The sequence below is a fragment of the Gymnodraco acuticeps genome, unplaced genomic scaffold (genome assembly GCF_902827175.1).
Source record: "Gymnodraco acuticeps unplaced genomic scaffold, fGymAcu1.1, whole genome shotgun sequence".
NCBI lineage: Eukaryota > Metazoa > Chordata > Actinopteri > Perciformes > Bathydraconidae > Gymnodraco > Gymnodraco acuticeps.
The window spans coordinates 56,884-84,813 of NW_022990020.1; the positions used below are offsets into that span (position 1 = coordinate 56,884).

Here is a 27,930-nt window from a genome sequence, read left to right on the forward strand (position 1 = left end):
AAGCATGGAGACATGTCAGAGTAGAGACTCTACATTCTGATATCTGTGGATTTAGATTTGAAGGAGTCTTAAATGCATATCTACTACAGGTCAGATGAGAAATACTTAATTTAAACCCGCTATAAATCATCAAACTGTCCCTTTGTTTGATCTTAATGTCACTTCAGGATCTCACGTTTCCTCCCCTGCAACGACAGGAAGTTTAAATTGTGAAATGCTTCCTGTGCCTTTCACAAGAAGCAACACATCTGAGATAATAATATAAGTTGAAAAAGTTATTTTCCGTTTAATATATCAGGTTTTTGAATGTTGTGTTTGTGCCAATATTACACACTGTATCGCAACCGTGTCTGAAATAAAAACCTGTAAATGGTGCGTTCATGGCCTCTGTGTTTTTATGAAGGTGAAATAACCGCTCACTAACTCACTCACTAAGGCCCAATCCCAAACCACGTTCGTGCGGAGGGTCCGCCACATTAAAACATCCACAGATAAACCGAGATGTTAACCTCATGATGACCTCATATGTTTTAATTTAGGATCAAACCTGTGTTTAGTCTAGAAAAAGGTAAATGTGTGCATTTTATTATAAAGTTGTGTATATTTACAGACCGTTGCAAAAACTAAGAAGCTTATAAACATCAGGTTTAAAACTAAAAGAGCTTTACAAAAAAGAAACACAATTAAAGATGTTTGGAGTTTTATTTGAGTTATTAATTTTTTGTCTAGGAGCTGATTTGAAACCGTTGTTACACAGTTAGGGCATTTGCTGTTTCTGCCGGAGAGGGGGGAGGCCGTCCCAAAGCTTGCTGTTGTATTTACTCCCTCCATCTGACAGGAGGGAGCCTCATGTGTCACTCCACGGAGTTCACTCCGTCACAGAGGGGTAGGGTGTAGGGCGTGGTTTGGGATTGGACCTAACTCACTACCCTACTAACTCACTCACTAATAACTCACCCCCTTACTAACTAACTCACTCACTAATTACTAATAAGTTGTATAATCTTAAGATGAAAAGGGTTATTAAACGCGTTCAGTATAGAGGGGAAAGGTGTAACATGTAGCCATGTTTTGAGTAATATGCTAAATATAGCCGACACTTGAGGCAAATTCAGGTTTAATTTAAAGGGTCTTTAATAAAAACAGACACAGGGAACCAGCAATACATAAATCAGATCTAAAGTGTCGAAACAGAACAATAAACGATGTTATAATTCCTCAAAACCAACAATAATCAACCGTACGGTGAGATAAAATAGACATGAATCATTTGCTACACGGTGGCGGAGAGGAGAGTTCGTTAACCAGTGAAAATACAATCCGAAATGAAATCAGGAGAAATTGCATAATGTCTGAAGATGAATATTAATAAAGTTTTCCAAATGAAGCTCCTGAACAATGTGGAGGTGATCACATGACCTCGTATCCACTGCGGATTCCTTTCATCAGACAGCAGGCGGACACGATGCCCAAGATCTGCAGAAAAACAAACATTTACACATTTTAAACCTTTATTTATGACCTTCAGCAGAGTCAAAAACACTGTGATGTGTCTCTCTGTAGTCTCTATCCTTCTCTCTGTAGTCTCTATCCTTCTCTCTGTAGTCTCTATCCTTCTCTCTGTAGTCTCTATCCTTCTCTCTCTATACTTCTCTCTGTAGTCTCTATACTTCTCTCTGTAGTCTCTATACTTCTCTCTGTAGTCTCTATACTTCTCTCTGTAGTCTCTAATAGTCTCTCTGTAGTCTCTATACTTCTCTCTGTAGTCTCTAATAGTCTCTCTGTAGTCTCTATACTTCTCTCTGTAGTCTCTAATAGTCTCTCTGTAGTCTCTATACTTCTCTCTGTAGTCTCTATACTTCTCTCTGTAGTCTCTAATAGTCTCTCTGTAGTCTCTATACTTCTCTTTGTAGTCTGTAATCTTTGTAGGTCTCTTCCTGGTTTGTACCTGTCTCTGTAGTCTATATGTGTCTCTTAGTGGTCATGTGTGTATTTACAGTTGTATGTTAATTGTGGTCATTTTAAGCCTCTTCCTGGTTTGCATGTGTCCCTCTGTAGTCTTTAAGTGTCTCTTTGTAGTCGTGGGACGGCTCAGTGTCAGTGTATGTTCAGATTATATATGTTCTGCCCTGTGATGCGTGTTACCTGCAGGGCGGCGATAACGAGCACTCCGACGATCACCCACAGCAGATTGTCCTGCAGCAGCTTCACCAGCGTGTCATGGCAGCCCTGAAACCACAGAAGAAGAAATATGACCAGAGAGTCTCTTTACACAGAGGGGACACATGTTGATGTAGAAGAGGCATGAAGAAGAGGGGACACATGTTGATGTAGAAGAGACATGAAGAAGAGGGGACACATGTTGATGTAGAAGAGACATGAAGAAGAGGGGACACATGTTGATGTAGAAGAGACATGAAGAAGAGGGGACACATGTTGATGTAGAAAAGACATGAAGAAGAGGGGACACGTGTTGATGTAGAAGAGACATGAAGAAGAGGGGACACGTGTTGATGTAGAAGAGACATGAAGAAGAGGGGACACGTGTTGATGTAGAAGAGACATGAAAAAGAGGGGACACATGTTGATGAAGAAGATACATGAAGAAGAGGGGACACATGTTGATGAAGAAGAGACATGAGGAAGAGGGGACACATGTTGATGTAGAGGAGACATGGAGAAGAGGGGACACATGTTGATGTATAAGAGACATGAAGAAGAGGGGACACATGTTGATGTAGAAGAGACATGGAGAAGAGGGGACACATGTTGATGTAGAAGAGACATGAGGAAGAGGGGACACATGTTGATGTAGAAGAGACATGGAGAAGAGGGGACACATGTTGATGTAGAAGAGACATGGAGAAGAGGGGACACATGTTGATGTAGAAGAGACATGAGGAAGAGGGGACACATGTTGATGTAGAAGAGACATGAAGAAGAGGGGACACATGTTGACGTAGAAGAGACATGAAGAAGAGGGGACACATGTTGATCTAGAAGAGACATGAAGAAGAGGGGACACATGTTGATGTAGAAGAGACATGAAGAAGAGGGGACACATGTTGATGTAGAAGAGACATGAAGATCAGTTTACCGTCTGGTGCACTTTGGTGGCGTTCGTCATGACTCCGACTCCACAGTTCTGAGCGACTTTGACACAACACGAGTCCGGCACCGAGTGACCGTCGGGGCCGAAGCCCCTCCAGTCCGTGGAGCTGTTGGAGCCGCAGCACTTCCACTGCAGGGCGAAGAAACACACGTTAAAAACATTTAATAACGGACGTTTCCTGATTGGTCAAAATATAATCATTAGAAAATATTTTTACAAATCTATATATTTTTTTTTTTTTTTAAATAAATACATTAGGCTTAAAAGAAACCAATATTTTACCAGTTTTTTATTTATATTAATTATTAGGCTTCAAATAGAAAGAAAAAAACTGATATATTGTATTTTGTCTGACTTTTTAAAATATATTAATTAGAAAATATAATTAAATTTGGCTTAAAATAGAAAGAAACTAATATTTAGTGATCTCATTTATTCTAAAACAATCCAGAATCACATGGAGAGATCCGATTGGCCCAGGGCGATGCTGCCTTCAGGGTCCCTCCCTGTATTGCAGCATGTTGTCAGTGTGCAGTGAGTCAGCAGAGCAGCAGCATGTTGCGAGAGGGAGCGGTCAGCAAACATTCGACTCACGTCCTCTTGCAGTTTGTCCACCGTCTTCCTGAAGTCAGCAGTGCTGTTCTTGTACTCGTGGATCATGTCTGCCAGGCTGTCCTCCACCACCACGGAGAGCTGAGGGACAAACATTACATTACATTGCATTTAGCTGACGCTTTTATCCAAAGCGACTTACAATAAGTACATTCGACCAGGAAGACACAACCTTGAAGAAAACAGAATCATATAAGTACATCAGGTTTCATAGAGCCAAACATTTCAAGTGCTACTCAACTGGCTTTAGGTAAGCCAGTCCTTTATTAGTATAAAAGTGCTTCGTTAATAGTTCTATCGCTCGAAGTGGAGTCGAAAGAGATGAGTTTTCAGTTTGCGCCGGAAGATGTGCAAGCTATCTGCCGTCCTGATGTCAATGGGGAGCTCATTTCACCATCTTGGAGCCAGGACAGCAAACCCACGTGTTTTCGCCGATGGGAACTTGGGTCCCCCTCGCAGCGAGGGTGCAGCGAGTCGTTTGGCTGATGCAGAGCGTAGTGCACGCGCTGGGGTGTACGGTTTAACCATGTCCTGGATGTAGGAAGGGCCAGATCCATTCGCAGCATGGTAAGCAAGTACCAGTGTCTTGAAGTGGATTCTAGCAGTTACCGGAAGCCAGTGAAGGGAGCGGAGGAGCGGAGTGGTGTGGGAGAATTTAGGAAGGTTGAAGACCAGACGAGCCGCTGCATTCTGGATGAGCTGCAGAGGGTGGATGGCACATGCAGGTAGACCAGCCAGGAGGGAGTTGCAGTAGTCTAGGCGTGAGATGACGAGAGCCTGGACCAGAACCTGCGTCGCTTTCTGTGTCAGCTGGGGACGTATCTTCCTGATGTTTGTAAGCGTGTATCTGCAGCAGCGGGTTGTAGCAGCGATGTTTGCAGTGAAGGACAGGTTGTTATCTAGGGTCACACCCAGATTCCTTGCAGTCTGAGTCGGGGAAACAACTGAGGTGCCGATGTTGATTGTCAGGTCAAGAGTGGGACAATCTTTTCCCGGAAGGAAAAGCAGCTCAGTCTTGTCAAGGTTGAGCTTGAGGTGATGAGCAGACATCCACTGAGAGATGTCAGCTAGACAAGCAGAGATGCGTGCGACGACCTGGGTCTCTGAGCGGGGAAAGGACAGGATTAATTGGGTGTCGTCAGCGTAGCAGTGGTATGAAAAACCATGCGGGCTAATGACTGATCCGAGCGAGTTTGTGTACAGGGAGAAGAGGAGGGGACCAAGAACAGAGCCCTGAGGGACCCCTGTAGCTAATTGACAAGGGTCGGACTCAGACCCTCTCCAAGCTACCCTGTAGGTACGGTCTTTCAGGTATGAGGTGAGGAGGGAAAGTGCAGAGCCTGAAACTCCAAGTTTTTGGAGAGTGCGAAGGAGGATCTGATGATTCACCGTGTCGAATGCAGCAGACAGGTCCAACAGGATGATGACAGAGGAGAGGGATGCAGTTTTGGCAGTGTGCAGTTCCTCCGTGACAGCAATGAGAGCAGTTTCTGTGGAGTGACCTGCCTTGAAACCAGACTGGTGCGGATCCAGAAGGTTGTTCTGATTGAGAACAACAGCACGTCAACACTCATCCTTACTTCTACGTTGCTTAATACTGCACTTCTTCCTCAAGACCTCTGTCCAACATCGTCATATCTGACCCAACAAATGCTGAACAGAGAATATGAACTGTGTCCATTCAATCAGAAGCTACAGGGCCCATAACTTTGACCCAGTGTATCAGTTCTGTCCTGACTGAGCTCAGGCACCTGTAGCTTGGCTGCTGTGCTCTCAGTGTCTCCCTGCTCCTGCCTGCTGGCGTCAGCTGATAGAGGGGTTATCATTCTATCTTGTTATGCAGCATGTTGATGATTCTCTCTGAACTAGCTGAACACACGGGTCTGGGGTAGAGTTCTTCAGGTTTGACGTGGCACGTGAAGTCAGACCCTCTGGCTCTTGTTTTGTGAATCCTCCGGCCGAAGGTCCAAAATAACCATCAGTGTTTGACATGAAAGCTCCTGCTCTCCCCGCGTCTCCTTTTGAGGCGGTGACTCCTCCTGCATTGCTACACACAAGGTTCTCCCACAATTAGATAAAGCTAGAACTCTCCCTGAGCACCGGTCAATCCTCACTTTGAATACAGAGATACATCCCAGATCTAGAGTCTCTCTCTCTCTCTCTCACTCTCTCTCTCTCTCTCACCTCTCTCTCTCTCTCTCTCTCACTCTCTCTCTCTCTCTCACTCTCTCACTCACTCTCTCACTCACTCTCTCACTCTCACTCTCTCTCTCCTCTCTCACTCACTCTCTCTCTCTCTCACTCTCTCACTCTCTCTCTCTCACTCACTACTGTACATATTCTTACTGTTGTAATATGTTCATCCTCGTCAGATTTTAAGTATTGTGATTTAGATATTGCTCTAACTCATATTGAGATATAGCTAAAAATGTGTCAGCCAGCCCGGATCCACAGGAGAAAAGCCACTTATTTCTGGGGCAGCAGGTAGAAATCAGATCCATTTTAAGGCACAGAATCCAGTTATTCTGGTACTCATTACAGCTAACACTATTTCCATATGTTCCCCCTTTGAAATACCTGCTTTTGTCCCACAACAGGAAGCAGACACTCACTTTTTTCCTGTACACGTATCCAGCGATGGCGGCTGCGACCTCGATGATGATGAGCACGAAGACCAGGACGGCAAACTGGAGAGAGACGTTTAGAGTTTAACGGATATCTCTGTGTGATGAGCTTTATCTGTTTGCGTTGCAGCAGCATAAAAAACAACAAACAAAACAAGGCACAAGTAGAAATTAAATTGTAACTCTGGCACAACAATTTCCTTCGGGGATAAATAAAGTCTTATCTTATTAAAGAGTAGAAATAAAAAATACTAGAAATAAAACATCTCAAAATTGAATTAAAACAGCATTAAAAGAAGTTGAAAATATACAGTAGACCGTGAAGATAACAAATCTATAAACTCTCTTAGAGGTGGGAAGTATTGGAGTACAAATACTTTGTTACTGTACTTAAGTACATGTTTCTGGTATCAGTACTTTACTCCACTATGTTTTACTTTTACTCCTTACATGTTGAACACAAATACCTGTACTTTCTACTTCTCACATGTTGAACACAAATACCTGTACTTTCTACTTCTTACATGTTGAACCCAAATACCTGTACTTTCTACTTCTTAGATGTTGAACACAAATACCTGTACTTTCTACTTCTTACATGTTGAACTCAAATACCTGTACTTTCTACTTCTTACACGTTGAACTCAAATACCTGTACTTTCTACTTCTTACATGTTGAACCCAAATACCTGTACTTTCTACTTCTCACATGTTGAACTCAAATACCTGTACTTTCTACTTCTTACATGTTGAACCCAAATATCTGTACTTTCTACTTCTTACATGTTGAACACAAATACCTGTACTTTCTACTTCTTACATGTTGAACTCAAATACCTGTACTTTCTACTTCTTACATGTTGAACCCAAATACCTGTACTTTCTACTTCTCACATGTTGAATACAAATACCTGTACTTTCTACTTCTCTCATGTTGAACACAAATACCTGTACTTTCTACTTCTTACATGTTGAACACAAATACCTGTACTTTCTACTTCTTACATGTTGAACACAAATACCTGTACTTTCTACTTCTTACATGTGAACACAAATACCTGTACTTTCTACTTCTCACATGTTGAACACAAATACCTGTACTTTCTACTTCTCTCATGTTGAACACAAATACCTGTACTTTCTACTTCTTTACATGTTGAACACAACTACCTGTACTTTCTACTTCTTACATGTTGAACACAAATACCTGTACTTTCTACTTCTTACATGTTGAACACAAATACCTGTACTTTCTACTTCTCTCATGTTGAACACAAATACCTGTACTTTCTACTTCTTACATGTTGAACACAAATACCTGTACTTTCTACTTCTCACATGTTGAACTCAAATACCTGTACTTTCTACTTCTTACATGTTGAACACAAATACCTGTACTTTCTACTTCTTACATGTTGAACTCAAATACCTGTACTTTCTACTTCTTACATGTTGAACACAAATACCTGTACTTTCTACTTCTTACATGTAGAACTCAAATACCTGTACTTTCTACTTCTTACATGTAGAACTCAAATACCTGTACTTTCTACTTCTCACATGTTGAACTCAAATACCTGTACTTTCTACTTCTTACAAGTTGAACTCAAATACCTGTACTTTCTACTTCTTACATGTTGAACACAAATACCTGAACTTTCTACTTCTCACATTTTGAACTCAAATACCTGTACTTTCTACTTCTTACATGTTGAACACAAATACCTGTACTTTCTACTTCTTACACGTTGAACTCAAATACCTGTACTTTCTACTTCTCACATGTTGAACTCAAATACCTGTACTTTCTACTTCTCACATGTTGAACTCAAATACCTGTACTTTCTACTTCTTACATGTTGAACACAAATACCTGTACTTTCTACTTCTCACATGTTGAACTCAAATACCTGTACTTTCTACTTCTTACATGTTGAACCCAAATACTTGTACTTTCTACTTCTTACATGTAGAACTCAAATACCTGTACTTTCTACTTCTCACATGTTGAACTCAAATACCTGTACTTTCTACTTCTTACATGTTGAACCCAAATACTTGTACTTTCTACTTCTTACATGTAGAACTCAAATACCTGTACTTTCTACTTCTTACATGTAGAACTCAAATACCTGTACTTTCTACTTCTTACATGTTGAACTCAAATACCTGTACTTTCTACTTCTTACATGTAGAACTCAAATACCTGTACTTTCTACTTCTCTCATGTTGAACACAAATACCTGTACTTTCTACTTCTCACATGTTGAACTCAAATACCTGTACTTTCTACTTCTCACATGTTGAACTCAAATACCTGTACTTTCTACTTCTTACATGTTGAACCCAAATACTTGTACTTTCTACTTCTCTCATGTTGAACTCAAATACCTGTACTTTCTACTTCTTACATGTTGAACCCAAATACCTGTACTTTCTACTTCTCTCATGTTGAACTCAAATACCTGTACTTTCTACTTCTCACATGTTGAACTCAAATACCTGTACTTTCTACTTCTTACATGTTGAACCCAAATACTTGTACTTTCTACTTCTTACATGTAGAACTCAAATACCTGTACTTTCTACTTCTCACATGTTGAACTCAAATACCTGTACTTTCTACTTCTTACATGTTGAACCCAAATACTTGTACTTTCTACTTCTTACATGTAGAACTCAAATACCTGTACTTTCTACTTCTTACATGTAGAACTCAAATACCTGTACTTTCTACTTCTTACATGTTGAACTCAAATACCTGTACTTTCTACTTCTTACATGTAGAACTCAAATACCTGTACTTTCTACTTCTCTCATGTTGAACACAAATACCTGTACTTTCTACTTCTTACATGTAGAACTCAAATACCTGTACTTTCTACTTCTTACATGTAGAACTCAAATACCTGTACTTTCTACTTCTTACATGTTGAACACAAATACCTGTACTTTCTACTTCTTACATGTTGAACACAAATACTTGTACTTTCTACTTCTTACATGTTGAACACAAATACCTGTACTTTTTACTTCTTACATGTTGAACACAAATACCTGTACTTTCTACTTCTTACATGTTGAACACAAATACCTGTACTTTCTACTTCTTACATGTTGAACTCAAATACCGTACTTTCTACTTCTCACATGTTGAACTCAAATACCTGTACTTTCTACTTCTTACATGTTGAACACAAATACCTGTACTTTCTACTTCTTACATGTTGAACTCAAATACCTGTACTTTCTACTTCTTACATGTTGAACCCAAATACTTGTACTTTCTACTTCTTACATGTAGAACTCAAATACCTGTACTTTCTACTTCTCACATGTTGAACTCAAATACCTGTACTTTCTACTTCTTACATGTTGAACCCAAATACTTGTACTTTCTACTTCTTACATGTAGAACTCAAATACCTGTACTTTCTACTTCTCACATGTTGAACTCAAATACCTGTACTTTCTACTTCTTACATGTTGAACCCAAATACTTGTACTTTCTACTTCTTACATGTAGAACTCAAATACCTGTACTTTCTACTTCTTACATGTAGAACTCAAATACCTGTACTTTCTACTTCTTACATGTTGAACTCAAATACCTGTACTTTCTACTTCTTACATGTTGAACCCAAATACCTGTACTTTCTACTTCTTACATGTTGAACTCAAATACCTGTACTTTCTACTTCTTACATGTTGAACCCAAATACCTGTACTTTCTACTTCTCTCATGTTGAACACAAATACCTGTACTTTCTACTTCTCTCATGTTGAACACAAATACCTGTACTTTCTACTTCTTACATGTTGAACACAAATACCTGTACTTTCTACTTCTCTCATGTTGAACACAAATACCTGTACTTTCTACTTCTTACATGTTGAACACAAATACCTGTACTTTCTACTTCTTACATGTTGAACACAAATACCTGTACTTTCTACTTCTTACATGTTGAACTCAAATACCTGTACTTTCTACTTCTCTCATGTTGAACACAAATACCTGTACTTTCTACTTCTCACATGTTGAACACAAATACCTGTACTTTCTACTTCTTACATGTAGAACTCAAATACCTGTACTTTCTACTTCTCACATGTTGAACTCAAATACCTGTACTTTCTACTTCTTACATGTTGAACCCAAATACTTGTACTTTCTACTTCTTAGATGTTGAACACAAATACCTGTACTTTCTACTTCTTACATGTTGAACCCAAATACCTGTACTTTCTACTTCTTACATGTTGAACTCAAATACCTGTACTTTCTACTTCTTACATGTTGAACACAAATACCTGTACTTTCTACTTCTTACATGTTGAACACAAATACCTGTACTTTCTACTTCTTACATTTTGAACCCAAATACCTGTACTTTCTACTTCTTACATGTTGAACTCAAATACCTGTACTTTCTACTTCTTACATGTTGAACACAAATACCTGTACTTTCTACTTCTTACATGTTGAACTCAAATACCTGTACTTTCTACTTCTTACATGTTGAACCCAATACCTGTACTTTCTACTTCTTACATGTTGAACTCAAATACCTGTACTTTCTACTTCTTACATGTTGAACCCAAATACCTGTACTTTCTACTTCTTACATGTTGAACCCAAATACCTGTACTTTCTACTTCTTACATGTTGAACACAAATACCTGTACTTTCTACTTCTTACATGTTGAACCCAAAATACCTGTACTTTCTACTTCTTACATGTTGAACACAAATACCTGTACTTTCTACTTCTTACATGTTGAACCCAAATACCTGTACTTTCTACTTCTTACATGTTGAACCCCAAATACCTGTACTTTCTACTTCTTACATGTTGAACACAAATACCTGTACTTTCTACTTCTTACATGTTAAACCCAAATACCTGTACTTTCTACTTCTTACATGTTGAACTCAAATACCTGTACTTTCTACTTCTTACATGTTGAACACAAATAAATATGCATTATTATTATTGTTGTTGTTGTTGTTTGTATTACCGTGGTGACCATGCAGTAGCTCTCCCTCCAGGCGCCGCAGCAGCCGAAGAAGGCGATGAAGAAGATGACGACGCCGACGATGATGACGACGATGGGAGCTCCGGAGGCCGAAGGGTCTTTGATATTCAGAGTGTTGTGGAGGTTCACCTGCATCAGGACCCCCAGCACCACCAGGGCCAGGCCGCACAGCTGGGGGCATGTACAGGCACACTTACAATATCACATTTAAATAAACATATTAAAGCATCGAGGCAACGTGCAGAAGGAACACCACGACGGGACATTTAAATACAATTACATCTGTTTTGAATGAGAGGGAAGAATTTCACTCAACGAGGTCGGATGTGTGTCTGGCAACAATAAAAGGGTTTCATAAGGAACTGAATAAAAGAACGTAATACAGTTCAGTCAGACATGTTTCTCTGAGCAAATGGATTACATTAACACTATGAGCAAATGTCTCATTATATATACAGTTAATTCAAAGAAACCCCTCCTCCAGATGAGTCACTGACGAGAAACAGACGGAGGCAGCTTCCTGAGAAACGATCAGATAACAGAGAGTCAACAAAACAGAGACTGAGGAAGTGGGAAGTAACGAAGTACATTACTCAAGTTCTTGAGTACAATATTGAGTATTTCCATGTTATTCTACTGTGTACTTCTACTCCACTACAGTTCAGAGGTACATGGTGTACTTCTACTCACTACAGTTCAGAGGTACATGGTGTACTTCTACTCCACTACAGTTCAGAGGTACATGGTGTACTTCTACTCACTACAGTTCAGAGGTACATGGTGTAATTCTACTCCACTACAGTTCAGAGGTACATGGTGTACTTTTACTCCACTACAGTTCAGAGGTACATGGTGTACTTCTACTCCACTACAGTTCAGAGGTACATGGTGTAATTCTACTCCACTACAGTTCAGAGGTACATGGTGTACTTTTACTCACTACAGTTCAGAGGTACATGGTGTACTTTTACTCCACTACAGTTTAGAGGTACATGGTGTACTTCTACTCACTACAGTTCAGAGGTACATGGTGTACTTTTACTCCACTACAGTTTAGAGGTACATGGTGTAATTCTACTCCACTACAGTTCAGAGGTACATGGTGTAATTTTACTCCACTACAGTTTAGAGGTACATGGTGTAATTCTACTCACTACAGTTCAGAGGTACATGGTGTACTTCTACTCCACTACAGTTCAGAGGTACATGGTGTACTTCTACTCACTACAGTTCAGAGGTACATGGTGTACTTCTACTCCACTACAGTTCAGAGGTACATGGTGTACTTTTACTCCACTACAGTTCAGAGGTACATGGTGTACTTCTACTCACTACAGTTCAGAGGTACATGGTGTACTTCTACTCCTCTACAGTTCAGAGGTACATGGTGTACTTCTACTCCACTACAGTTCAGAGGTACATGGTGTAATTCTACTCCACTACAGTTCAGAGGTACATGGTGTACTTCTACTCCTCTACAGTTCAGAGGTACATGGTGTACTTTTACTCCACTACAGTTCAGAGGTACATGGTGTAATTCTACTCCACTACAGTTCAGAGGTACATGGTGTACTTCTACTCACTATAGTTCAGAGGTACATGGTGTACTTCTACTCCTCTACAGTTCAGAGGTACATGGTGTACTTCTACTCCACTACAGTTCAGAGGTACATGGTGTAATTCTACTCCACTACAGTTCAGAGGTACATGGTGTAATTCTACTCCACTACAGTTCAGAGGTACATGGTGTACTTTTACTCCACTACAGTTCAGAGGTACATGGTGTAATTCTACTCCACTACAGTTCAGAGGTACATGGTGTACTTCTACTCCACTACAGTTCAGAGGTACATGGTGTACTTCTACTCCTCTACAGTTCAGAGGTACATGGTGTAATTCTACTCCACTACAGTTCAGAGGTACATGGTGTACTTCTACTCCTCTACAGTTCAGAGGTACATGGTGTAATTCTACTCCACTACAGTTCAGAGGTACATGGTGTACTTCTACTCCTCTACAGTTCAGAGGTACATGGTGTACTTCTACTCCACTACAGTTCAGAGGTACATGGTGTACTTCTACTCCTCTACAGTTCAGAGGTACATGGTGTAATTCTACTCCACTACAGTTCAGAGGTACATGGTGTACTTCTACTCACTACAGTTCAGAGGTACATGGTGTACTTCTACTCCTCTACAGTTCAGAGGTACATGGTGTAATTCTACTCCACTACAGTTCAGAGGTACATGGTGTACTTCTACTCCTCTACAGTTCAGAGGTACATGGTGTACTTCTACTCCACTACAGTTCAGAGGTACATGGTGTACTTCTACTCCTCTACAGTTCAGAGGTACATGGTGTAATTCTACTCCACTACAGTTCAGAGGTACATGGTGTACTTCTACTCACTACAGTTCAGAGGTACATGGTGTACTTCTACTCCTCTACAGTTCAGAGGTACATGGTGTAATTCTACTCCACTACAGTTCAGAGGTACATGGTGTACTTCTACTCCTCTACAGTTCAGAGGTACATGGTGTACTTCTACTCCACTACAGTTCAGAGGTACATGGTGGACTTCTACTCCTCTACAGTTCAGAGGTACATGGTGTAATTCTACTCCACTACAGTTCAGAGGTACATGGTGTACTTCTACTCACTACAGTTCAGAGGTACATGGTGTACTTCTATTCACTACAGTTCAGAGGTACATGGTGTACTTCTACTCCACTACAGTTCAGAGGTACATGGTGTACTTCTACTCACTACAGTTCAGAGGTACATGGTGTAATTCTACTCCACTACAGTTCAGAGGTACATGGTGTACTTCTACTCACTACAGTTCAGAGGTACATGGTGTACTTTTACTCCACTACATGTATTTAATACCTTTAGTTACTTCACAGATGTGGATGAATGATGTGAAATCTAATCAAGTGTTAATTAGACTTTAGTTCCACCTGGAGTAAATCCACCAGCTACCCTGCAGTATACAAAGTTCAGTGTAAGAAAAAGTTTTTAGAGCGTAAAATTAGTTTGGAAATGTACTTGTCCGAATTGATGTTTCACTTGTCCATAGCTACACTTTGTGCATGCTGCACCCATTTTAAATATTATTAAATATCAACATAAAGCATACAAGAATCTGTGTTACTGCAAAAGGCCTCACGGTTCTTCTGGAGGAAGATTGAGGTTGTGGTGGAACCGGAACATAACGGGACATAATGTGTTGTTTAAACAAATTGCTCGTGTTAACGCCCTGACATGCTAAACTCGTATTGCACTTTTGGCAACGAGCGTTGTCCACATCGAGACGGGTAAGGTTTAACCACACCTCGGAGCGCTTAGTTCTCTCTGCCATCTCCGCTGTGTGTGTGTGTGTGTGTGTGTGGCATGCATGTAGCAGCCGCGTGTGTGTGAACTGCCCCGCCCCCTAACACAGACGGGGGGAGAGAGAGATCTCTCGTCTGGATTGGAAAGATAGAAAATAAATCATAGACGCATTTTGCATTCTTCTTGCATATTAGAAACGGAGTTGGCGACACTAAAACTGCGATATAATGTTTGTGTAGCAATAATACATACGACATATATTTTTTAAATGTCTCCAGTACCGATAAAAAGGCCGATAACGTCGGAGCTTAACGGTACCACTGTCTTTAATAATTCCGCCCCGGGGCCCGTTAATACCGGGGCGCGGTACCCGTCCCTACGCACACAGGACAAAGAAGGAAGCGTAAAGCAGTCGCAAACAACATGGCGGACACGGACAATTTGCGAATGAGTTCTGCCTTTTGTGAAGAAGTTATCAATAATGCGTCAATAGATATGAGCGAACTTTTTCTACTTGAGGAACATTTTGAATGAAGGACTTTTACTGTAACAGAGTATTCCTACACTCTGGTACTTTTACTCGAGTACAACATCTGAGTACTTCTACTTTTACTCAAGTACAAGACCTGAGTACTTCTACTTTTACTCAAGTACAAGACCTGAGTACTTCTACTCAAGTACAAGATCTGAGTACTTCTACTTTTACTCAAGTACAAGATCTGAGTACTTCTACTTTTACTCAAGTACAAGACCTGAGTACTTCTACTTTTACTCAAGTAAAAGATCTGAGTACTTCTACTTTTACTCAAGTAAAAGATCTGAGTACTTCTACTTTTACTCAAGTAAAAGATCTGAGTACTTCTACTTTTACTCAAGTAAAAGATCTGAGTACTTCTACTTTTACTCAAGTACAAGATCTGAGTACTTCTACTCTAGTACAATATCTGAGTACTTCTACTCTAGTACAAGATCTGAGTACTTCTACTTTTACTCAGGTACAAGATCTGAGTACTTCTACTTTTACTCAGGTACAAGATCTGAGTACTTCTACTTTTACTCAAGTACAAGATCTGAGTACTTCTACTTTTACTCAAGTACAAGATCTGAGTACTTCTACTTTTACTCAGGTACAAGATCTGAGTACTTCTACTTTTACTCAGGTACAAGATCTGAGTACTTCTACTTTTACTCAAGTACAAGACCTGAGTACTTCTACTTTTACTCAAGTAAAAGATCTGAGTACTTCTACTTTTACTCAGGTACAAGATCTAATACTTCTACTTTGACTCGAGTACAGTATCTTAGTACTTGTACTTTGACTCGAGCACAGTATCTGAGTACTTCTACTTTGACTGAAGTACAGTATCCGAGTACTTCTACTTTTACTCGAGTACAGTATCCGAGTACTTCTACTTTTACTCGAGTAAAGTATCCGAGTACTTGTACTTTGACTCGAGTACAGTATCTGTACACTTGTACTTTGACTCGAGTACAGTATCTGAGTACTTGTACTTTGACTCGAGTACAGTATCTGAGTACTTGTACTTTGACTCGAGTACAGTATCTGAGTACTTGTACTTTGACTCGAGTACAGTATCTGAGTACTTGTACTCCTCTGTCTCCAGTCACTGAGTTATTCTGAAGTGTCCTCATGAGCTTCAGTCTGCAGGCTCACCTCGTAGCTCCTCATGTCGGAGCTTCTTCATCCCAACACTCACATGACCTCCTGCGTCACCGGCAGAGGATGCTGATTGGTCACCTGTAGTAATAACACAGCAGCTAGCAGGAAGCGGGGAGGGGGCTGCAGCTAGCAGGAAGCGGGGAGGGGGCTGCATCTGGTGCTGTTGGCTAACCAGGCGGATCGGAGGCTACAAACACACTGACGACGTGCAACAAATACAGAAGCATGCAAAGCGGTGTGAGCGCTGCCTCCAGATGTTCAGTGCAGCGCCGCGGACACACATCGTGTTCAGTGCAGCGCCGCGGACACACCGTGTTCAGTGCAGCGCCGCGGACACACATCGTTCAGTGCAGCGCCGCGGACACACATCGTGTTCAGTGCAGCGCCGCGGACACACACCGTGTTCAGTGCAGCGCCGCGGACACACATCGTGTTCAGTGCAGCGCCGCGGACACACATCGTGTTCAGTGCAGCGCCGCGGACACACATCGTGTTCAGTGCAGCGCCGCGGACACACATCGTGTTCAGTGCAGCGCCGCGGACACACCGTGTTCAGTGCAGCGCCGCGGACACACCGTGTTCAGTGCAGCGCCGCGGACACACCGTGTTCAGTGCAGCGCCGCGGACACACACCGTGTTCAGTGCAGCGCCGCGGACACACACCGTGTTCAGTGCAGCGCCGCGGACACACACCGTGTTCAGTGCAGCGCCGCGGACACACATCGAGTCATAATAAGGCTTGTGTAATCTTTTATGGTCCTTTATTGACTCCTTCATAATCGTATCATACACACAGCGTGCTAACACAAACAGCTCTGTGCAGGAAGAGGAACAGGATACAGATATTATCTTATTGCTGTCATGGAAGATTTAACTCTGTGTTTATGAGTTTAATCTGCAGCCTAGAGAAGCTGCAGGTGCACAGGTCCTGCTGTGTGTGTGTGTGTGTGTGTGTGTGTTTGTGTCTGTCTGTCTGTGTGTGTGTGTGTGTGTGTGTGTGTGCTATTTGGAAACACCAGAGTAAATATTGGATCTGAGTCTGTAGGAAAACAGAACGGAGAGCAAACAGAGGAATAAAAGTGAATAACCCGGATGTTCATTCTAGATGTTGTAGAAGAACAAACTAAAAACATGATGTAGTTGTAACCTAATATAATGTTTTCTTTCATTGGTTGGACACACACACACACACCACACACACCCACACCACACACACCACACACACACCACACACACACACACACACACACAACACACACACACACACACACACACACACACACACACACACACACACACACACACACACACACACACACACAACACACACACACACACACACACACACACAACACACACACACACACACACACACACACACACACACACACACACACACACACACACACACACACACACACCACACACACACACACTCACACACACACACACACACACACACACACACACACCACACCACACACACACAAATAAATAATCTGGGATATCCCAATGTCCTCCTCGAGCAGCAATATTAAACAAATGTTGTGGTGCATCATGTGATGGGGGGGGGTGAGTCAGTGTGCGGAGGATATACGAGTCAGTGTGTGTGTGTGTGTTCACCGTCAGCTGATTTCACATGATGTCACACTTGAAGTGGAGTATCAGCAGCGAGCCTGGAGTCACGGGGTGGATGAGAATGAGAAACACCGCAGAGAGACACTCGGCTGCCAGCAGAGATAAGATGAGCCGATAACAGCCGACAAAATAACAACGCTTCACTTCCTGTTTGATGCCAACACAAGCTGCTGATTATTTAATGACTATTCTGTGAAGAAATGTCAGATAATATAGAAATATGTCCATCCCAGCTCCTTCAGTTCCAGGATGATGTGTTTGAGTGTCCAGAGATATTCACTTTAATGTGATACAACAGGGAAAAGCAGGAAATGCCCATATGTGGGCGCTGGAAGCAGCATTGAGACATTAATGCATGATTTATTACTAAAATCCACATTAAAACTGAACTTCTGTGATACTTTAAAGGATTTCTGCACAGTAAGAGTTATTATATTTTTTCTACAAAGTGTGTATTCAGGTTCCTCAAAGGTCCAAAGGAGTTCACTGTAACGTGATATCAAACAGAGCAAAACGACAGATTTGAGAGGCTGGAAAGCGCATCAACGCATTCATTAATATACTCAAATCAGGACATCCACATTCAAACTGAATGTGTCTGCTACTGTCGCAACAGTCCAACAGCCTTCATTAATAAGTTGCCCTATAAAATGTCCTCAAAGTCCAAGGTGTAGTCTTTAAAGGTCCAAAGATATTCACTTCAATGTGATATAAAGCAGAGAGAAGCAGCAACACTACAGATTAGCTAAAAACTGCATTTTCTGACATTTTACGTCTGGAAAAACGACTTAAATGATATATCGATTATCACAATACTTGATATTTTCTTCAATTAAACTAATCGTTTATTCTACAGCCAACAAGTATGTTCTGTTATCGACTATGGGTCTCTGACATTGTGAGAAAGTTTCCCAACAACCTAAAAATGTTTTCTTTATTCCGAACAACAATCCAAAATTAAAACTGCGGTCGCACTTGTGCGCGCAGTGATGAGCGGGCCCTCGCGTCCGTGCGCCTGTCGGGGAGGTCGTCCCGGCGTCAAGCAGACGCGCGCGAGTCCTGGGAAATGAGCCGTTTCTCATTTCTATAATTTTCGCGTCCCAGACTCCCAGGTGCTCCGGCAGCGACCCGGAAACGGATGTCGAAGGAAAACAAATTTCTCTAAAGGGTCGTCGAGGATCTATTATCGAGGAGGCTGTCTGGAAGAGCCGTAACCGAGGATACACTGATTTAGAGGAGAGAGGAGTGTCTCTAGAGGAGCTATAACCGAGGGTACACTGACGTATTCTCCTGAGACGATTTCAGCCAACGGTGATCTTTAAAAGAGGTGTGACGCATGGCTGGACTTCTGTCAACAAAGCACAGCTCTGCAAACTGTTCCCGTTGTGATTATAAGTTATTTGAGATGATCAAATGTCCATCAGACTTTCTGCCCTTTACCGTTTGTTTACTCACTAATCACATGTCCCCTGGATGTTAGGTGATGTTACAGTGAGAACAGCTGCTGAGGTCAGTGCAGAAAGCAGAACAGTGTGTATAATATATATCGCTCAATAACAAATGTAACAGGCCTACATGTCACACTTTATTTGTACGCTTTAGGAGATATCTACAAATAAACAGTAGGGTTAGGGTTAGGGAGTGTATAGGTGTCTGTTGTAATGAATATGCCGCCAGCAAAGGGTGTTGTTGGACTAACAGTAGGTGTGTGTGTGTGTGTGTGTGTGTGTGTGTGTGTGTGTGTGTGTGTGTGTGTGTGTGGGTTAGGGTTAGGGTTAGGGAGTGTATAGGTGTCTGTTGTAATGAATATGCCGCCAGCAAAGGGTGTTGTTGGACTAACAGTAGGTGTGTGTGTGTGTTGTGTGTGTGTGTGTGTGTGTGTGTGTGTGTGTGTGTGTGTGTGTGTGTGTGTGTGTGTGTGTGTGTGTGAGAGAGTTGATGTGCCAGGCAAACAGGCAGGCCTCAGTAGCTTATCTGACATATAATTGGTCAAAAATGGTACATTCTCCGTTAGCCTACGAGCTCCCCGTTTGAGCGAAGGACTATTCCTTCTCAATGTAGCATGACATTGGATATGCGCTGAAGTTGTTCTGGATTGGAATTTTTCCGATCATTCCCCTATGAGGAGTTTGCAGAAATGTCCTTAAAATGCATGAAAAACGTACATTTTTCAAAATGGCCGACTTTCTGGGGGGCGGGGCTAATGGAAGGCAATTCGAAATATGTGTGCAATTATAATAGCAATATGTATACAGCGTTTCGTGAATATTGGAACAACTATACGTGAGTAGTTTGGAGTCATTTGGAGTCATTTGTGACATGTAAATCGTAAAAAATGGTGTATTCGCTGTTAGCTTACGACCTCCACGATTGAGCTATCAAAAATGTTCTTCTCAATTTAGCATCATATTGGATAGGGGCTGAACTTGTGCTGGATTTGAATTTTTCCTGTCATTCCCCTAGGAGGAGTTTGCAAGAATGTGCTTAAAATGCATGAAAAACGCACATTTTTCTAAATGGGCGACTTTCTGGGGGGCGGGGCTAATGGAAGGCAATTTGAAATATATGTGCAATCATAATAGCAATATGTATACAGCGTTTCGTGAATATCGGAATAACTATATCCGAGTAGTTTGGAGTAATTTGCGACATGTAAATCGTCAAAAATGGTGTATTCGCTGTTAACTTACGAGCTCCACGAGTAATTTTTCAAAAATGTGCTCCTCAATTAAGTATCATATTGGATAGGGGCTGAACGTGTCCTGGATTGGAATTTTTCCGATCATTCCACTAGGAGGAGTTCGCAAGAACGTGCGTAAAATGGCTGAAAAACGCACATTTTTAAAAATGGCCAACTTTTTGGGGGGCGGGGCTAATGGAATGTATTTACAATTATATCCGCAATTCCATGAGAAATGTCTGTGCCAAAATTCGTGAAGTTCTGAGAAACTATATGTGACTACCACACAATAGGGGGCGCTAGTGAACAGTTTTTTTGAAAATGTACGTTTTTTTTTTTACATTCTCGAAAAGGTCCTGGGCTCTGACGTGTGTCCAAAGTTTTGCATCCGAAACTCATTTTATGCTATCGCAATTTAAAAATAATGCATAGGCCACGCCCACATTCTGCATTTGTTTCGACACTTTGAATCTAAGTTTGTAGTCTCCCCGAGAGTATGTGTAAAAAAAAAAAAAAGATTAGTCCATCCGCTCTTGAGTTATAAATTGGTGGTGTTTTTGGCGCCCCCTATTGTACAAAATGAAAATGCTTTGGTGTGCCTATTCCCCAAGACAGACTGAACGTTTCCACCAAAATCTGTGATGTTTGGATACATTGTTGATGAATTATGAGCATTTCTTTCTAAGCCCCGCCTTTTTGCGAGTACGTTTTAATTCATGGCGGAAATATTTATCGTTTGAACATGCTCATCTCCTAGGGTCATGTGTCTGACCCTCCACCGATGCTGTATACGAAGTTTGGTGTTGAAAAACTGAAAATTTAAATGTAAGTGAATATTTAACTGTGTATGTAAATTATGCCAATTAAAAAAAAAATAATGTAGGCGGAGTTTAGGGTTCCAATTGGATTATTTGTAGAGCAGGTCCACCCGGATATGTTTGCAACATTTCAGGTCATTCGGAGTTACGGTGCGACTTTGTGAATTTTTCCGAAATGGAATTGAGATAGGTGGCGCTAGCGAGCATGTTGGAATATTTTAACAAATTGAGTCCAGAATATTGTAATTTTCACCGATTCTGGAATCTGTGCAAAATTATACAACTTTGTCAGCGTCCTAAAGGCCTCAAAAACAGGAAAGATGGCGACTAAAAATAATAATACCACCAATAACAATAGGTATCCTCGCACTTCGTGCTAGGACGCCGTTGGGTCCTAGCACTCCGTGCTCGGGCCCTAAATATGATGTGAATTAGGGCTGAACGATTAATCGATTTTAAATCGGAATCGCGATTTGAAATGATGCGATTATCAAATCGCAAAGCCTGCGATTTTGTTTTACAATGTTTTTGTTCTTCTGTGTGTCAGTCATCCACACCAATCAGAAGTGCTGTGCTCCACGTGTACCAGCCATTGTTAACCAATCAGAAGTGCTGTGCTCCACGTGTACCAGCCATTGTTAACCAATCAGAAGTGCTGTGCTCCACATGTACCAGCCATTGTTAACCAATCAGAAGTGCTGTGCTCCACATGTACCAGCCATTGTTAACCAATCAGAAGTGGCCCATGATAGAAGGTGATAGACAGATTGATCCAATCACCTGCCAAGTGCTTCTGAAAGTGCCTGCCCTTTCCAAATGGCTTCCAATGGAGCTCTAGATGGTTTCTGATTCAGGTTAGTAATGCTCCATCACATGTTTCTATTACAGGGTGAATCTTAAACTGAAGCTTGACTTTAAAGCAACCCAACGGAAGTTTCCTGTAAGTTTAGTTCTTTCACTCGTAGCTCGGGCTGCGGGGGTGCTAGAGACGGGAGCACGTTGATACAACCTTCCTAGCCGGAGTTATGGCCGCATTTTACAATAAACTTCCGTTGGGTCGCTTAAAAAGAAATATCGCAAATCGAATCGCAATATTTGTCAGAAAAATCGCAATTTGATTTTTGCCCAAAATCGTGCAGCCCTAATGTGAATCTGAAAAAAAACACAAATCTTTAAATGTCAGGAGCTAAAAACAGCCTTTTCTGACATCTTCTCATAAGAAAAGCTGCTCAGAATCTGAATTATCTTTATTGTCATTACTCTAACTTTGCAAGGCGTAGTTAAAGATTTCTATACAGTAAAATGCCTAAAAAGATTCTCAAAATAGGCTGTCACAAATGTTACCTTTTTGGGTTCATTTCTCAATTAAATAATAACAAAAAACTGAAAATGCCAGATAAACGTCTTCAAATTTCGAAAGACCATCAGTTAATTTCAGCAACACACACACACCACTTCGAGGGGACATTACATTGACTTGCATGCATTTCCTGGAGACTTATCCAAACCTTAACCAACTCATGCCTAACCCTAACCAAGTCTTCACCTGAAAAAATTAATGATTCAATTTTTGACCTCCATTTTGTCCCCATAAGGGAGGCGAGTCCCCACACGTTACTGTGTAAACAGATGTAGGTCCCCACAAGGATAGTAATGCTAGGACACACACACACACAATAAATGTCTTGTTTTGTCCCCAAATATGTTTTAAGATGCACAATTTATTTTAAAAACTAAACGTGAGGGGAGAAATATTAACCTATTGATATATTTCTTTAAATTAAATGATTCTATGTAATGTTTTAAAACAGTCAAAATGACGGAGAAATGCCTTCAAATGTCTTGTTTTATCTAAAAGACGTTGAAATAGAATTGAGTAAAGCGCAGCAGTTTGCCGTGATGTTTCAGGAGACGTCCGCCTTTTGGCCACTTTACGCTCACTCACCCAGAAGATGAAGTTAAAGAAGAAAAGCAGGAACTTGAGGCATTTCATTCCTCCCTCGACTCCCATGGCTGCTCAGGATCTGCTTCTGGAATGAAACGTAAATATATATATAACTGTGATTTGAAAAGTGCAGTCATAACGTCAGCAGCGTGGAAGAGATGAGTCATCGGATGGTGAGCGTATGTCACTCTGACCACATGTCCCCCATTGTTTGGCTGTAACTTCAAATATTAAACAAATCTTTAAAAAATCTTTTAAATATACAAATAAATATGTGGAAAAATAAAGTAAAAAACTACATTAAAAAAAATCATAAATATGTGAAAATATGAAGTTAAAAATAATAAATTAAAATAAATAAATATGTGAAAAAATCCATACAAAATAAATAAAATGTAATATATTCAAATCAAACCATGGACAACATTTATATATCTATTTTAAGGCAGAACAGCACATGTTAGTGTGAACAAATTAAGCTAAAAAATACATTAAAAAAATAGATTAAAAATTACATTAAAAATACGTGAAAAAATTAAGTAAAAAAATAAAATACATATATTCAAACCAAACTATTTGTAGTCCTGGTACGTTCATGAACAAGCAGCTTTCTAAATGTTGGTTTAACTATTGTTTTTTATGTCACCATTTACTTAATGTAACCCTGAATCCCTAAAGGTACAACAGGAACACTAGTGGAGTACGTCGGGAAGCATAACGTCATATAGATAGATGGACATTATTGATCTTGAATTGGTAAATTAATAAAGTTATTTCCATTGTTTGCTACTGTGTACTTCTACTCCACTACAGTTCAGAGGTGAATAGTGTACTTCTACTCCACTACATGTATTTAATACCTTTAGTTACTTCACAGATCTGGATGAATGATGTGAAATATAATCAAGTGTTGAATCAGACTTTAGTTCCACCTGGAGTAAATCCACCAGCTACCCTGCAGTCTACAAAGTCATTCAAACTAGCTGCACCTTCACCAGCTTTGAGAACACTTTCATGATCAATCATTATAAAACATATCATATATATTATTCTGAAATGGACCAATCTGCACAACGACTACTTTTACTGTCGCTACTTTCACTATATTTTGATGAGAATACTTTTCTACTTTCACTTGAGGAACATTTTGAATGCAGGACTTTTACTGTAACAGAGTATTCCTACACTCTGGTACTTCTACTTTTACTCAAGTACAAGATCTGAGTACTTCTACTTTTACTCAAGTACAAGATCTGAGTACTTCTACTTTTATTCAAGTACAAGATCTGAGTACTTCTACTTTTATTCAAGTACAAGATCTGAGTACTTCTACTTTTACTCAAGTACTAGATCTGAGTACTTCTACTTTTACTCAATTACAAGATCTGAGTACTTCTACTGTTACTGTGGTAAATGAGTGTCTGATAAGTACGGTGGCCGACAGGTGTAACCGCGGTTCGCCCCACAACACTTCCCCTCCGTTGAGAGGACTGTTCTCGGACCGTTAATCACCGAGAAGTTCCCCACAATAACGGCTTTGTCCCGGCCTAATCACTCCATTAACCACAGCCAACTCCACTTATTTAATATATTACAGTCTGATAACTAAGTTAGTGTTAAATAAACACCTTTCCATCCCGGATGTGCCTCTGAAAACTGCTTTTAACCACTTTTTAATGAAGTTTAAACCGAAGTTATAAAGTTGTTAACAGGGTAACAGTTAGGATAATTAATGTTGGTTTGATTTGAAGCGGTGTTGTTGAGGTTTACCTTTCAGGAGAAGTTGTTAAAATCCTCTGATGAGAGCCGGAGAAACGTTTAATTACGGAGTAACTTCAGCCGTGTGTTCCTCCACGGGAGAACCCGCTCTATTTATAGACTCTATGCTGCGTTCAGTGACTGTTCGGTAAATACACACCTCGCCAAAATATACTCCCACGACTTCAACGGAAGAGGATTATGAGTTTAGGGTCACATGAGAAATACATTCTGGGATGTGACCATACATACCAATTTTCAGGGGGGGGGGGGGGGGGAATAGAGCAAGACAAAACATATCTGACTTTTATATTTTTGTAAGACTGTTTTTTCATAATTATGACTTCTTTCCATAATAATGACGTTTTTTTCAGAATTATGACGATTTTTTAAATTATGACTTCTTTTAGAACTATGGTTTTGTTCCCAGATATATTACTATTTTCTTAAATAAACGTTCCCCTGAATGGTTAATGAACATGGGTTGTGTGGTGTTTCTTTGTCACGTATTTATGACCAGATGACTTCCTGTAAACTCTAACCACCTTGAATGTGCAATAAAAGCGTCACGATGTTCACACACACAGCAGTCTGCAAACTTTCCAGGATCCAACAAACCTTTATTGACTTTAAATCAACAGAGCATTACTTTATATCACAGACAATCCTGGATTAAATGCACTTTGTCCTCATACAGTATTTAACCTATAATGTGATTCTGTTGTTCATTTGTTGTAAAGCACTTTACTTGTGTTGAAATGTGCTATAAAAATAAAAACGTGCCTTGTAAACGTTAATCTGTTTTAATTATTTTATCCGTCAATATATCTGCACATTTTCCAAAAAAAATGTGTCTTCCAACTGTATGTTTCAGAGAAAACAATACTACTTAGTTTGATATCTGTTTTTATTTAACACAAAACAAACAGGCTGGGAAAATAAGAGATGTTTTTCACAGCCACATGTCAAAGAGTTGTCATTTAGGTTTCAGGAACCTAATGATTAATTGCTGTCTCTACGCCCAGCTGAGTTGTTATAGGACTGATCCAAAAGTAAACTTTATAAGTGAAGCTTATCCTGGAGCCGCCTCCATATCGCTGTCTATTTACTCACTCCACCAAAAACACACCACAGCTGCTGTGAAAGCAGAGGGGAGAAGTACTCAGATCTTGTACTTGATTCAAAGTAGAAGTACTCAGATCTTGTACTTGATTAAAAATAGAAGTACTCAGATCTTGTACTTGATTAAAAGTAGAAGTACTCAGATCTTGTACTTGATTAAAAGTAGTACTCAGATCTTGTACTTGAGTAAAAGGAGAAGTACTCAGATCTTGTACTTGAGTAAAAGGAGAAGTACTCAGATCTTGTACTTGAGTAAAAGGAGAAGTACTCAGATCTTGTACTTGAGTAAAAGGAGAAGTACTCAGATCTTGTACTTGATTAAAAGTAGTACTCAGATCTTGTACTTGAGTAAAAGGAGAAGTACTCAGATCTTGTACTTGATTAAAAGGAGAAGTACTCAGATCTTGTACTTGAGTAAAAGTAGAAGTACTCAGATCTTGTACTTGATTAAAAGTAGAAGTACTCAGATCTTGTACTTGAGTAAAAGTAGAAGTACTCAGATCTGGTACTTGAGTAAAAGTAGAAGTACTCAGATCTGTTACTTGAGTAAAAGTAGAAGTACTCAGATCTGGTACTTGAGTAAAAGTAGAAGTACTCAGATCTTGTACTTGATTAAAAGTAGTACTCAGATCTGGTACTTGAGTAAAAGTAGAAGTACTCAGATCTTGTACTTGAGTAAAAGTAGAAGTACTCAGATCTTGTTCTTGAGTAAAAGTAGAAGTACTCAGATCTTGTCCTTGAGTAAAAGTAGAAGTACTCAGATCTTGTACTTAGTAAAAGTAGAAGTACTCAGATCTTGTCCTTGAGTAAAAGTAGAAGTACTCAGATCTTGTCCTTGAGTAAAAGTAGAAGTACTCAGATCTTGTACTTGAGTAAAAGTAGAAGTACTCAGATCTGTTACTTGAGTAAAAGTAGAAGTACTCAGATCTGGTACTTGAGTAAAAGTAGAAGTACTCAGATCTTGTACTTGATTAAAAGGAGAAGTACTCAGATCTTGTACCTGATTAAAAGTAGAAGTACTCAGATCTTGTACTTGAGTAAAAGTAGAAGTACTCAGATCTTGTACTTGATTAAAAGTAGAAGTACTCAGATCTTGTACTTGAGTAAAAGTAGAAGTACTCAGATCTGGTACTTGAGTAAAAGTAGAAGTACTCAGATCTGTTACTTGAGTAAAAGTAGAAGTACTCAGATCTGGTACTTGAGTAAAAGTAGAAGTACTCAGATCTTGTACTTGATTAAAAGTAGTACTCAGATCTGGTACTTGAGTAAAAGTAGAAGTACTCAGATCTTGTACTTGAGTAAAAGTAGAAGTACTCAGATCTTGTTCTTGAGTAAAAGTAGAAGTACTCAGATCTTGTCCTTGAGTAAAAGTAGAAGTACTCAGATCTTGTACTTGAGTAAAAGTAGAAGTACTCAGATTGTGTACTTGAGTAAAAGTAGAAGTACTCAGATCTTGTCCTTGAGTAAAAGTAGAAGTACTCAGATCTTGTTCTTGAGTAAAAGTAGAAGTACTCAGATCTTGTTCTTGAGTAAAAGTAGAAGTACTCAGATCTTGTACTTGAGTAAA

The 27,930-nt window shown here is 40.1% G+C and overlaps 1 protein-coding gene across 2 annotated transcripts; it reads right to left on the reverse strand.

Annotated features, from left to right (window-relative positions):
• Positions 1-1,110: 1,110 nt before the first annotated feature.
• On the reverse strand, positions 1,111-25,401 carry cd63 (CD63 molecule). Of its 2 annotated transcripts, none has more exons than XM_034213859.1 (8): positions 25,254-25,401; positions 23,484-23,568; positions 11,371-11,559; positions 6,337-6,411; positions 3,707-3,805; positions 3,098-3,241; positions 2,146-2,229; positions 1,111-1,476 (listed from the first exon to the last, which is right to left on the reverse strand). In XM_034213859.1, the coding sequence occupies exons 2-8, from the start codon at positions 23,547-23,549 to the stop codon at positions 1,411-1,413; spliced, it is 723 nt and encodes a 240-aa protein (XP_034069750.1). In that variant the 5' UTR covers positions 23,550-23,568; positions 25,254-25,401; the 3' UTR covers positions 1,111-1,410. The 2 variants fall into 2 exon arrangements, with proteins under 2 accessions (XP_034069750.1, XP_034069751.1); XM_034213860.1 differs by having other exon boundaries at positions 23,484-23,565; positions 25,254-25,390.
• Positions 25,402-27,930: the final 2,529 nt, after the last annotated feature.

Bases quoted from the DNA above. Each gene is read 5' to 3' on its own strand.
- cd63 (XM_034213859.1), bottom strand. From the start codon at position 23,549: ATGGGAGTCGAGGGAGGAATGAAATGCCTCAAGTTCCTGCTTTTCTTC. The intron at 3,806-6,336 runs GTGAGTGTCTGC...TTTGTCCCTCAG, and splicing joins GATACGTGTACAGGAAAAAA to CTCTCCGTGGTGGTGGAGGA. The intron at 3,242-3,706 runs GTGAGTCGAATG...TTCGCCCTGCAG, and splicing joins TGGACAAACTGCAAGAGGAC to TGGAAGTGCTGCGGCTCCAA.